This window comes from Argentina silus (genome assembly GCF_951799395.1).
Source record: "Argentina silus genome assembly, chromosome: 1".
Lineage (NCBI taxonomy): Eukaryota > Metazoa > Chordata > Actinopteri > Argentiniformes > Argentinidae > Argentina > Argentina silus.
Window position 1 is genome coordinate 18,302,892 of NC_139655.1, and position 14,360 is coordinate 18,317,251.

Here is a 14,360-nt window from a genome sequence, read left to right on the forward strand (position 1 = left end):
ATGAGAAGGTAAATCATTCATACTGAGAAGGAGGAGGAATGTGAAGACTGCTAGTGTCTAACTGTCATGGGTTTTGAACATGAATATTTGGCAGACTTTTTCTTTATATTTAAAACATTCAAAAAGGAGGACAAATGCCAGGCCATCATCCCAGAAGACACCTCCCCAGTGTTGGCATCACGTTGCCCAGTCATTCCACCACCGTATCCCCTAAGAACCACAATATGCAATTTGCCATGCAGAAACCCAATTTCTCTTCCTTCCTCTTTCTGCTCTCTCTCTTTCTCTCATTTCATCCTCACAGTTCCTGGGTATGGGCAAATAGTGACACCTCCAGTCTTTTTTATTTTTATTATTCAGAAGATTCCCCAATAAAGGGATGTTTTAGGTGTATTTACGGGTCTGTAAAATACCCACGGTGAGGTTCACGCTGTGTTTCTCGCCTAATGAGGCGCTCGTTAATTGCTTGGGCCGGGCAGTGTCTCAGGAGGGCCCGTCTAACGAACGTTTTGGAGAAGACGCAAGCAGCGGCAGCAGATATAAACAACAACAACAAGATGAGAGAATGGGGAACTGGAGAGAGTGAGAGGGGGGATGGAATGGCTTACATGCATAGCCATGCTTGTAAGGTCCCCTATGCTTCTGTGGTGAAAAAAGTTGTATTTCCTTTATTGGATGGGGGGCTTGGAGGGTTACTCATAGCCCTGCCCCCTAATTCCTTCTGTGTTTGCTTTGTTTCTTAAGAGAAAGATGGGCATCAGAAAGACTAATATACAGTATCACCCTCCATCTCCTCCTGGTGCAGGTGAGAGTGTTGCAGACTGTGTCTGTATTGAGGTCATATCCACCTTCCACACAACACAGCCCAATCACGTGAAGGCTCACTTTCACATGACACAGACACACAGGCAATACCTCACCCATTCATCTATTTTACATCTCAGCCCTCTCAGGAGGTGATTGGCCAATTTGGAGATGTTCCAGTTTTGTTGGATAGGAATAAGACAGAACACATGTATCTCAATAATTAGGGTATAGACCCAGTCAAAATCAGTGGTAGTGGCAGAGCTAGTTAAAACAGTGAGTGGCTAACCACTGCACATGGGTGCTTACCCTATACTCATACTGGGAAGGGCAACTGCATGTGTACATTAAGAGTACTCTTCCAAAATATTCCCTACACCAGCTTACTGGGAACGAGACAGCTCAAGTGCCTGTGCATGGAGCATGGAGGTTCACAGTAGTGTAGATAGAACAGGGTGAGGAAAAAGGAAGAGTGCCAGAGCATCTCATAAAAAGGGGCGTAAGTCTGTCTGAAAACTGCAGTATGGCTGACCGACAGGCTGCACACTTACTTAGTATGCTAGAGAGCAGTGTGCACCAGCAACCAGCTTTAATAGAACAATATACCATGCAAAACAACACACGCAGACACACAAGCACACAGACACACAGACACACACACACACACACACACACACACACACACACACACACACACACACACACACACACACACATGCAGACAGAGACACAGACAGACACAAACACAGACAGACACACACACACACACACACACACACACACACACACACACACACACACACACACACAGACTCTACTGAGCTCTACTGATACTATCCCTAAGGATTGAGGGCAGAAAAACAATTCCACAAATACATCAGCAGATGAAAAACAAAATAATCCCCACAACAGACACTAAAGAGGACAGACTTGCCACTCCAAACAAATGCTACGCCATCTGAACACCATGGCAAATACATCATAAATAAAACAGCACCAATGTAGTGGAAGAGCAGTAAGTGAGCATGGTATATTGATTCACACCTTTGGATACAGTATTATGTATACGCATAACCCCCATTGTATCACCTCTTCCCACACTCTCATCCAACAGAGATGTCAGTCGTCCAGAACTGAACGTCAAACTGAGCGTGCAGACACAAGGGTCGCCTGCAACCTACATACAATACCTCTCCGCAAACTGGGAGCATATCTGCTAGGATGGGCCTCTAAATGACTCTTTTGGATTACTTCTTGTCATGCTAGCCAACTTTTAGATAGAGTGGCAACAGCAACAACACACAGGCACAGTTTTAAAAAACAATTCAACAAATGGACAAGCAGCGAACAGGCATCTCATACCGCTGATGGTTTGTTCGGATGCCACTTCCCGCCAAGGCAATCACCACTGGCTACCTGTCAATCAAATCCTCTCTATGGACTCCAGACTACTCCTCTCTTTGGTCACTTCATGAGGACGGACATGTGTTATTATTAAACAATACAGTATGGTATCCAGTCCTATGTGATTTAGTGTGGTAGACAAACATGGCCATGTCTAAACCGTAGGGCCAACATAGGATCTATGTGGGGTTGCTGTAGTCTATACTGTGCTCTGATAATTCATGCTTTGTCAGTGCTTGATTTTGTAGTGATTGAATTACAATTGATACAATTGAAAAACAATCGGTAGTTTCCAACAGTTAACAGTTAAATTGCCTGAACATCCTTCACTGCTGTACTAGAGTTGTTCAGAGAATAATAATATTATATATATATATATATATATACATGCAAAACAACATATATACAATATATATATGCCATTTAGCTGATGCTTTTATCCAAAGCAACGTACATTGCAGTAAGTACATATATTTTCCATCTGGGACCATATATACTGAAAAGAGTATATTTCATCAGAGTAGAGAAGCCCAGGCTGTAGTTAGCGTGGAGAAGGGTTAATGTATATTTCATCAGAGTAGAGAAGCCCAGGCTGTAGTTAGCGTGGAGAAGGGTTAATGCTGAAAGTGGCAGGGGCTCGTGTGTGATATAAGTGTAGAAGCAGTGCTGCTGGAGGGCTGAACCCTCAACAACAGATCTTATATGAAAGATAACCTGGAGACATCCCATTTAGAGCACAGCACCTCAACCTGTCACATCTCATTATGTCCCTCGGGGAACAAAGATGTGGAAACCTTCAAAGAGACGTATAGTACCTAAGGATGGATTCTGACACATGCCCACACTAATAATGCCGCTAGCTGAACCATGTGTTTATCATGCAATTAAGATGATGATGTTGATCGTAATATTGGGGTTACATGTTTTTGTTGTCTAGATGTGGGGTTTTGTGGTATTTTTAAGGGTTTGTCATTAGAATTATTACTTTCAAACATGTATTATGTTGTAAATACTACATCCTTTGTGCACTCGTGAAATGTGAAAGGTCATTTAGGAAGCTGTCTTTCCAGTCCTAAATAGACATTCTAAGACAAATGGTAAAAAATCTGACTCTATCATAGTGTTTGTTTGTGTGCGTGTGTGTGCATGTGTGTGTGTGTGTGTGCGTGCGTGCGTGCGTGCGTGCGTGCATGCATGCCGACCCTTTCATGAGAGTGAGGTTTATCTCCTCTGCAGCCATCTGGCCGTGGTGATAGAGCTTGTCACACATACCCTGTGGCTCCCGTAGTTAAAGGGCCCTCTCTGCTTTTGCTTTACAGCCAACAAGGGGGCCTGGACCGCCACAAAGAGCACCCAGAGCAGCCCAGGGAGAATAATTATGTTAATTCAAGATTCCAGCCACCGTAAAAATGGTTGCAATCATCCTGTTTTAATTCTTTATTCTTCTTTGATGGAAATGAAATTGATTTTCATATTTGGGGGTGAAGGGGAATGTGTGTGTGTGTGTGTGTGTGTGTGTGTGTGTGTGTGTGTGTGTGTGTGTGTGTACTGTATGTGTGTGTGTGTGTGTGTGTGTATGCGTGGGTGCGTGTGTGGGTGCATGTGCGTGTGTGTGTGTGTGGGTGTGTGTACTGTATGTGTGTGTGTATGCGTGGGTGCGTGGGTGCGTGCATGCTTGCATGTGTGTGTGTGTGTGTGGGGGGGGGGGGGGGGTGCGTGTGAGTGTATGCATGTGAAGCTTTGTGGATGATTGTGTGCATACTAATTTACCTTTGAGTTAATCTGCATGTGTGTGGGATCAAGGGTGCAATGATTTGTGTCGGTGCATGTATTCTGCATGTCATCAGATACATTTCAAGACTTTGATGAAGCAGCTCTGTTCTCTTAGGTGAGACAAAAGGGGTGACAGGGGTGACACAGAGAGATGCCAACTGGATCTGTGTGTGTGTGTGTGTGTGTGTGATTCAGTATGTATTTAGCATTTAGAAACCTTCGATGCCCTGAGTACTATCGACAGGTTCAACATCTATTATTTTTTCTTTTGAAGAGCAGATAAAAGAAAACAGACATAAAGCTTATTTTTCTTTTCAAATTATTGGCTAAGAGCAAGTAACTCAAGGACACATAGACTCCAATAAGAGATGGCGTAGCACTAGGGCACAGTTGTGAGTGTAGTCTATTATATCCATTGTAAACCAAATGCTGATTCAAATGTCTTACAGTACATGTACAGTATGTGTATTTTGTTTTTGCTTCAGAATTGTAAGTAATGTAAGGCCAGAGTCGGAAAACGCCAGTGCACCAATGTGGTCCTACCTTGGATTTGTAGAGACGTTTGAAGAAACAAATAGCTTGAGAAATTGTACACTCAGTGTGGTTGAGAAAATGACATTGACTAAGCCAAGAAAGTCACAAAGGCAAGTCTTCAAATAAGCTTCTTCCAACAAGTTTGGATGTATATTCAAGTAAGGGAGCATGAAGTAGAACAAGAAGTACAGTAGAATATAAACTCATTGAGAGGAGGAAGGCCAAGTAAGGTAAGGTATGTGCCTCTTCTCAACAATGGCAGAAAGGAAGACTCTTCGGCTTTTTAGAATGAAGACGACCACTGTGAGAAAGGAAGGAACACAAGAACACAACAACAGTACACAGAAGATCATGCAAATCATAATCACAAGTCAACACAGGAGCATAGTGAGGGGAGAGATGGGACCTAGCCAGCAGCCAATCATACTCTACCAAATGTTCTTCCATATCTGGCTAAGAGCAACCATATGCTAATTGAGCCAGACACTTATTACAGAAAGCTTTTAAAATAAAATACAATAGACAATTTATCAGAATATGATTTGAAACTAAATTTATTGTGCCAATTTATGTCTATAAATATTCCACAATATCAAAAGCTTGTCTAATAGAAACAGTCACAGTCACTGTTCCTTTTTCTTTATTTTGCGCAGTATTGTACAGCACTTTGAGCTGCATTCTTATGGGTTATTTTATAGAAATAAATCTTGTTTTTCGCATGATGACAGGAAGCTTTTAGTACAGTCTACTTCCCTGTCAGTACTTGACTATGGCGACATTATCTATATGCACGCTGCCTCTACCACCTTGAAACAGCTTGACACTGTTTATCATTCAGCACTTTGTTTTATTACTGGTGATCATTTTAGAACGCATCTTTGTAATCTTTATCAGGCAGTGGGCTGGCCATCCCTGGCCGCTAGGAGAACGCAGCATTGGCGCAAAATGGCCTGTATGTTTATAGAGCAATCTTACAAAAGCTACCTAGCTACCTGGCATCCCTCATCACATGGCGTTCTAGTCATCACCAAACAGGATCTCAGGTTAGTTCTTGAGGTCCCTCGAGTCAGAACTGAGCTGGGAAAAACTGCTTTTAGTTACTGTGCCCCTCGAGCTTGGAATGAGTGTAAAGAGACCATCAAATTGGATGCCTTAGTCTCTTTGGGCAACTTCAAAAACATGATAAGTGAAGTTGAGGTCGAAGTCTGTGCATGTTTTTAAAGGATGCTGCCATAATGTTTATCAGTTTTAATGTGTGAATGTATGATGTTTTTGTGTTGAATTTGTCTTGATGTGTGATGTTTTTGTATTGTTTCAAAACTGCTTTGTAACCAGGGCACCATTGAAAATGAGACTTTGGTCTCAATGGGTCCCCCTGGTGAAATAAAGGTTAAATAATAATAAAAGAAAAAAAGAAAAAATGTATGAATATAAATAAAAGCTTATTATTATTTTTACTATTACAGTCACATGGTGTGTCCTGTGTCTCAGCAGACAGATTTATTGATTCATTGATTGGTTGGTTGATTGATTGATGGAAAGCTTTCATTAGACAGTAAATCACTACAACTGGTTTAATCAGAACTAAATTACTCTCTGTGTAAATCCTCAGTCACTGGTTTGCCCATCCCAGCTCTAGACTCATAGAGGTGTTAATCTTAATGGAGATATTTGTCTTGGACTTGGAATTAGACTCATAACATTTTTGTTGGGGTAACTGTCAGGGCCATTAGATTGGCGAGTTTTGTCTCTGTGAGATAGTTGAGCTTTGCTTAAAACCTTGAGATGGCTGCTGGGGGACCTCTCTCTCCAGCCCATGATGCCAACAATACACACACACACACAAACACACATGCACACGCACGCACACACACACACACACACACACACACACACACACACACACACACACACACACACACACACACACACACACAGAGCGAGTGCGAAGCCATTTCCTGGCAAGACGCCACACACTGCCATCTTTAAAAAATCTAACTCAATAATACCCCTACAGGCAGCCAAGCCAGAAGAAAGAGGCATCATGAGTGCGAGGCATCGGCGTGCCCCTCCTCACCCCCCCCCATTCAAGAAATGAGGGATCTTTCTGCGTTAATCTCAACATGGCTGTCATTCTGAGGAAGCTGTTATCATCCTCTCTCTTCATCTGTGTCTTCCTGGAGCGAAAGGACGGAGCCAGTGTCTTTCTAATCAGTGTCTTACTGTCAGACCACATCAGAGTCTCACACACTAACCCTGTTGATTATGATAACAACAATAACACAAACTCCCTGAGCTAATTCCACTCCTGAAGTTATCACAGCGGAGATATGGGCTGATAGGAAGCCCTCTCCATCTGCCATTAAATCTAGCCTGTGGGGGCGATAGACTGAATACTAACTCACTCCAAATGTATACTTGTATATTTACATATACACACACTAAACCTTCCAACATCCAACATCATCCTGACAACTGATAGGGACATGTTACTCCATTCAATATACAGTACCAAGGGAAATGTAGCCTATGTAGGCCACCTCAACCTTGCACTCCATGAACAATATCTCCTATCACTCCAACAGGACAGTGACAACGTATCTCCTGTCTATGATCCAGCACCTACCTCCATCTGTACTAAGCATCTGCTGTCTAGGACCTCGCGCTTCCCTACCACCAGTCCACTCGAGGCTGGCTGGGCCTGGGGCCACCCGCAGGGCATCAGCACGGGTGGAGAGGAGATGAGGCTGAAGCAGCACTTCTCCTCACAGCAGTACACTGCTCCCTCACTGTGCTTAAAGAATCCCTTTAATGCTGAGCCTTGAATCATACATCTGAAGCCGTCTCATGCACCAAGACTGCCCAATTAGGAACTGTCCAGGTTTTTTTGTCAGTTTTGTGTTGCCGACATTATGTTTTTTTTTTGCTATTAATTAACTTACATTTCAATTAGTAATTGATTTTTAGTAGCTTCTGAGTATGAGAAAAAAAGAAAAAAAAACGTTTGTGAAGCCAATACTATACTGTCGCTGTAGCTGTGAGGAAAAGGTGCTCCATAGGGAGGCGCTAGAGAGCAATCACTAAAAACCTTAATGCCACTACAAAGACACAACATAAGCCACCTATGACTAGAAATAATCTGTATCTGCAATCCAACCACAGCACCCTATCCCTTCACAACACAGCATAGCAAGAGAGGAAGAGGAAGTACTCACGATCGCTACAGAAGGAGCCACCATAGGACGTCATGCTGCAGTCGCAGGAGAAGCCCTCCCATTGCTGGAGACACACACCCTGATTGTAGCAGGAGTCCTCCGTACAGGTGGTGCTAGGTCCTAAGGAGACAAAGGGTACAGACAGAGAACAGGTTATACATGCCACAGTGTGGAGTGTGTGGATTGTGTCATATTCCACTGTGTTGGTATGATTTAGAGTCGTTCATGTGCGTTATGTGTACTGGAGTTCTGCTTTGAGTGTGTCCAGTGCAGAGTGTTGTTACACATGTTCCATATACATGCTGCTATCCTCACCTCACCTACTGTATGTTTCCATTAAAGGGGACATACAGTTAATGTATTGCATTGTATTGTTTCACTCTGTACACATTCTGACATAGCTGTAATCACATCCATAATATACCTGTTCCTTCAGCCAAAGCTGATTTGATCAAGATTTTCAGATTGAATTTGACATTAATTCAAGGTTGAAACCATCTATAATCATGGAGTCTGTATATTTGAATTGGAAATTACAAGGGTGGGCTTGGGGTTTAATTTAGGTGAATGAGTACGGGGGCTTTTTCTCATATTGGCATGGATGGCTGAAGACATTTAAATTGTCAATTAGAAAAATCCACCATTGTAATTTCTCTGTGGAATTCTTAGCACTTACTCTGATAACTGAATTAAAATATTTTCTGGGTTGTATTTACAACAATAGTGACTCATTTATTAACTCATATTACCTTCTGATGCTCTAGATTAGTGTTGACCCACGGAGCACCACAGGTGGCTAATTGTCATGTGGGCAACAGTCTTTTCATATTTTCACCTTGAAATACGCGGTGGAGTCTCATGAATGTATATGGATTCATGCGTTTATTTTTGATTACAAGTGAAATAAATGTTATTTCTTGATTCGCCTATTGTTGGGGTATTAAAAATATTTGTTTTAATTTAAAAATGTAAAAAATAAAAAGATTCTGAGGCCAGAATAAATGTGACAGATAACACATATTGTAATTAGAGACTCAATTAGTCCCAAACTCTTACAAAGACAGTAGTTCAAGGGCATCATTTGTTTCAACAGATAAACAAACATTTTGTAGTGCTGTTCATAAGCAGACCAATTACAACCAAAATGTGACAAATTCATAAGTGCGCTAACATTCCTTCAATATTGTACTAAAATTGGCTCTTAAATTGGATGTCTACATTTTATTATTCATTTGTTTTAAACAGCCCACTATGTTGATTACCTCATCAATCAGCGGTTAATAAAATATCCCTTGAGCTACTCATTAAACATATTGCCATTATTAAGTCAATCACAATATTATTGCTGTGTTACACTTGACGCTGCTATCGACCAGTCAGTACCTAAAGTTGTAAACATTTGAGTTGTTTTGGGTTCTAGTTGGAGCATTTACAACCCCATCTGGTACATCTGTAGCAGTGTGTTAAAGGAGGAAGAACAATAACATAGTGCTAGCTGCTATTGCTAATATCCTTTTATAACCCGCCTCAACATACATTTTAACCCCTCACTTTGACACCTGTACCTGAGACTAACAGCTGGAGAAAGAGAGAGAGCGAGAGAGAGAGAGAGAGAGAGAGAGAGAGAGAGAGAGAGAGAGGCAACCCTCCACTCCCTCCACTCCCTCTCTCCCTCCTTCCCTCCACCCTTCCTCATCCCCTTCTCCTTCCTCTGACTGCATCCCAAATTGCAACAGTGAGTCAGCAGTGAAACAGAGTGAACAGTCTTTTAGCTAAGAATAGGGACCCCACTGCCTGCTGCTGCTTGCTGGAGGTCCAGGGAAGAGCCGAGCAGTCACTTCTGACCTCTGGGTTATTGCCAGCAATGACAAAAAAGTCTGCTCCGGACAGAAGAGCTGCCTTCTGCTGTAGCGGAGCATGCTATATTGTCTTTGAACCCTGTCAATATATTGTACAGTATAAAAACAAATGCTGCATTTTCTATAGGACCTGCATCAAAGACATAAATACTTTCAAATACTTGAGGCCCGCTTGAATGACTTTGTTCTCCAAACAAAATCAAGCACACCCAAATGTTGCAATATTTGATATGTGTTTGACCCAGGTCTGATGCAAGTGTCTGTGTGCCCGGCCAGTGGTGGATGCTCACAATGGGTGAAATCCTAATCCGTGCGCCTAACTCCGACATTTGCGTAAATCTAGCATTCATGTCAATGAAAAATGGTCTATTAAGGGTGGCTAATGCTACTTAGCTAATCATAAACCCCTATTATCATCAATGTAAGTGTTCTGGGGATTCGGTATAATAGTTTAATGCAGTTTTGATCTGTGTTAAAAGTGAAATAATTGTGGTGTGCGGCTGTGGGCAGGTAACAAGGCTGACTGGCAGTGGCGGCGCACATTAGCGGTGCCACGGAGCTACCGTGCTGCCTTGGACCTCTGGGAAATCAAGAGCTTTGCTCTCCGATGCTCCAACACAGACACTGTGAAACACTGTAGCCACAGCCTGCAGGTGTCATAAACACAATTAACTACCTGCCAGAGATGCCAACCGGTGACGTCACCTGTACCCACTCTGGCCAAAAAGGCTGGGTCTCCAAATGTGAGATTGATGACTCTCAACCTGGAGCGCTGTGGTGTCTGTGTGTGTGATTGTGTGTGTGTGTGTGTGTGTGCGTGGGTGGGCATGTGTGTGTGTGTGTGTGTGTGTGTGTGTGTGTGTGTGTGTGTGTCTTGTGGAGATTAGCTACTGACAATAACGTTAGAGAGGGAAAGATACCTCCCGTAGGTTTTATGGTGCAATAGAGTGGATATACAGTGGAGAGGCGCTGAGACTGTAAAGAGTGCCTGGAGCACTGAGGCTGAGGGTGGGTTCGAACTGTATATCAGGGAATTACTGCCTCAGAAGAGACCAGTAAATTACTGTAGGTATCCAACTTCAGTTACTCCTAAGAAATAAAGGTGTGAGTTTGAATCGGATTAGGCTCTGCTGGCCTTGATTAAAGGATTTAAAAGTGTGCGTGTGTGTGTGTGTGTATGTGTGTGTGTGTGTGTGTGTGTGTGTGTGTGTGTGTGCATGTGAGCGTGCGTGCGTGGGTGCATGTGTGCATGCGTGTGTGATACCCACCGTCACAGCCTCGCTCCACCTGGCCCACCCTGTGGAGGGCATCTGCGATCAGGTCTGGCAGTCTTCCATTCAAGTCCACAGAGGCCAGGCAGCCCTGGTACCCGTCCCGGGACGCTATTAGCTTGGGCAGACTATTGTACATGCTCTTCCCCACGCCACCGATGTACAGCTCCCCTGGAGAAAACAGGAAAAATCATCCTTCATCATTAGAACCATTAGAGAAATGTTTTAAAGTTTTGATGGCACTTTATTCTATGGTACTGTCATGGTACTGTTCTATGGTACTGATATTTATCTTGTATTTATTAACTCATTTTGTGTTGACAATAGTACTTTCTGATGCTTTAAATAAATAAACTATGTAATTTCTACATTTGTAAATATGTACAGTAGTGCAACTGATGTTTTTCAGTATTGAGCTTTAATATGCAGTGCTATGCTTGTCACACCTGCAGGGTAAAAGGTAATGAGATGCCATTCGTGTCATGTTTGTTACGGATGGGCCAGTGTGAGCCCTAGGTGTCTCTCTCCGGCCACCCATGGGTGACCCAGGGACATCTCCAGGTGGACCCGCCAAGGTCTGTGCGGTGCTGGACTGGCCCCAACCCTCTTCGGTGAAGCAGGAATTTTAGTACTCTAGCCACTCCCCAGAAGAGCCCTCTTCCCTTCTCCTGGCCTCCAGGCGGAGGACTCATTCACTGAGCTAACGCTTCACCTTCACCTGAGCTAACGCTTCACCTCAGCACCTGTCCTGGTGCCCCCTGACCTTTCTCTGCCTTTGTGGTGGAGATGGACGCCTCAGACGTGGCAGTGGGGGCAGTTTTGTCTCAACGATTCCCTACAGATAATAAGACTCATCCCTGTGTGTTCTTTTCGCGCCAGAGCCTTTTATTTTTGTATCGCTGCCTTTCGTCTGCCTCTTTATATGCCCCCCACCTGGGTCCGCTCATCCAACACAAAACCTTACACATGTTGTTCATCATCACTCTTGTGAGTCTGCATGTGAAACACACTGTAAATATTATTTACATTTTTCTCTCTTTTTAATCTTACCCCCAATACAAAGAAATAAAATAAAATGTCATAAACAGAATAAAAAAAACAGGAGAAAGAATTAAACACTCAAAGAAAGGAAAAGGATTGGGAAATAATTGAATTTCATCAGTTGTAATTAATTAAGCTTTGAGGAGTTTGGGGACGTTTCCTGTAGTAAAGCTGGTTAATTCCAACCAGAGATTCTGGATCAATTGTACAGAGACTGGGGCAAAGACTGGGGCTAACACACTCTTTAACAACATGTGTATGAATGAGATAAAGCTACTTTAGAGAGAGGGAACACATTTAGATAGTATGACCACCATGAGACCTCGAGCCTCTCTTTTTCCCTGTTGTCTAGTGAGTGACCACCCAGTGAGACTTGAGAGGAATGAGATGACATACCGGCATGTTTGATTGGAGGGGACAGGACTGTCATAGCATAACAGCTGTTGATGCAGGTTAACACAGGTAATCATAATGTAGTGGAACAGAAAAGTGACATTTAGAACCAGATGTAAGTGTTGTGAGGTATACTCTAGGGATCCACTTCCCCTCCAACAAAAAGCTCATCATTATGAGACAGAGTCCTATAGTGTGTGTGTGTGTGTGTGTGTGTGTGTGTGTGTGTGTGTGTGTGTGTGTGTGTGTGTGTGTGTGTGTGTGTGTGTGTGTGCGTGCCCTAAAATTATTCATGAGAGAGGGTTGAGGTGACTGGAAGAAGATTGCACATTCTACAGTCCCTAGCATTGGGATTGATGTTTGGGGCAGAGAGGGATCTATGTATATTGTCCATATTCCTGTTAGGAACCTCTCATGCACAGAACATGGTCTCTTCAGGGAAGAGAGTTGTTGAATTATGAGCTAGAAAAAGTTTACTGAATTGGCCTATAGTATGAATGAACATAGGAGATGGTATTTTTTGCACACAATGTTATACAATTTTAAATTAATCTACTTCTTATCCAAATTACTTCCTAAAATGTGTACTCTTCTGTTCTAGAGAGTTTTGCTAAGGATTCCAAACTAAATGGTACAAAAAACAAAGGAGTCTTTGATGTAGGTGAATACTAATAAACCACTTTAAATACCTGGCATTTTGTTAATTCTGTTTTAAATTGTAAGCTGTATCCAGTAAATCATTAAGTCATTCAAGTCCCATTGACATGAAAAGGAAACTGCTTTTCTGGATATAAAAATATAAAGAGAGGTAAAACTCAGGGGAACAGGATTTTCATTGAAAGTACCCTGGCATTAAAACTCTGGCCCTCTGGGAGATGCAATAAGCTCAGTAGGTCAGAGCTGTGTGGAGTAATTGAGGAAGTAAATGATGGTTTGCAGTCCCCTTTCTAAATCTAATGTGTACTTGACATCATATATCTCAGTCAAGGCCCTGAGGCACTGTAATCAATACCATGAATTCATTAGCTGTATAACTGAATGATGCCCTGAAATTACAAAAAAGAAGAATCACTCTGCAAATATTAATTTATACAGCTGGAGTTCCTCCAAAAAGTGCAACCAATGCAGTTTTATATAAGTTCAACATATTTGAGCTTCAATGGGTTGACTGTTACACATTCTGTTGACTAGAATATGGGGAAATATGTTAGTTGTAGTAAAGACGTTTGTTACTAGAGCATATGTGTTCTTTCTTTTTTTGCAATACAGAGGGGGACACACACACACACACACACACACACACACACACACACACACACACACACTAAGTCAGAGTTTGGGGCTGTGTTTTGTGTTCTGAGAGTGTATGTATTGGTTTTCTGGCTGTGTCCTATGTGAGTCAAATAAGTTGGCCTGTGTGTTTTGGGCCTTTTCCATGGCAGTAGCAGTGATGAATGTCTGTGCTACCTCACCGGGCAGAGAGGTCCACCAGAGGGGACCAATTACAGACTCTGAGACACGACAGAGGCTTCCTGTGCATGGCCATGGTTACCATAACGACCTCTCAGGGGCCACTGGTCGGGGCTCCACTGCCTCTGAGCAGACAGAGGGCCACTGGGACACACACTCTTGAGCCACTGAGAGAAAAGGCTCAACATTACCTGTGTCTTCTCTACAATACGGTCTTAACACTTACTCCACTGTATGTTAGCCTACTTACCAGTGCTTTCACTACTGTCAGTATAATTTGCTTACTCCACACAACTGTATCCATTTCTAAATCAGAACATTCAATACTGCCTTATTTTAACTCATATCAAAACTATTAACACTATACTATTATGAAATATATGACATTACGATAATCATAAGCCACATTTTTTCAGAGTTACTGCATTTTCTAAATGCAGTCTGACTTAGGCAACTGTCAAATCTGCGATACCCCACCTTCTGCCTCCAATCCATTCTCTAACACAGAAACAACAATTAACTCTCATAAAATGGGCTATTACAGACCAATCTCTCTGTCTCTGGGTCCTGAACAACCTTGTTTGTGTCCCACAAGC

General features: G+C 42.6%; 1 protein-coding gene across 6 annotated transcripts in view; it reads right to left on the reverse strand.

Annotated features, from left to right (window-relative positions):
* Positions 1-14,360, reverse strand: part of nrxn2b (neurexin 2b) — a gene marked incomplete at its 5' end in the record, with an annotated part of 459,423 nt that overhangs the window by 223,571 nt on the left and 221,492 nt on the right. For all 6 annotated transcript variants that reach the window (XM_083665752.1, XM_083665751.1, XM_083665749.1 and 3 more), the window contains 2 exons: positions 7,731-7,850; positions 10,858-11,031. In XM_083665752.1, coding sequence (XP_083521878.1) covers positions 7,731-7,850; positions 10,858-11,031 — 294 coding nt within the window. The remainder of the gene's footprint in view (positions 1-7,730; positions 7,851-10,857; positions 11,032-14,360) is intronic.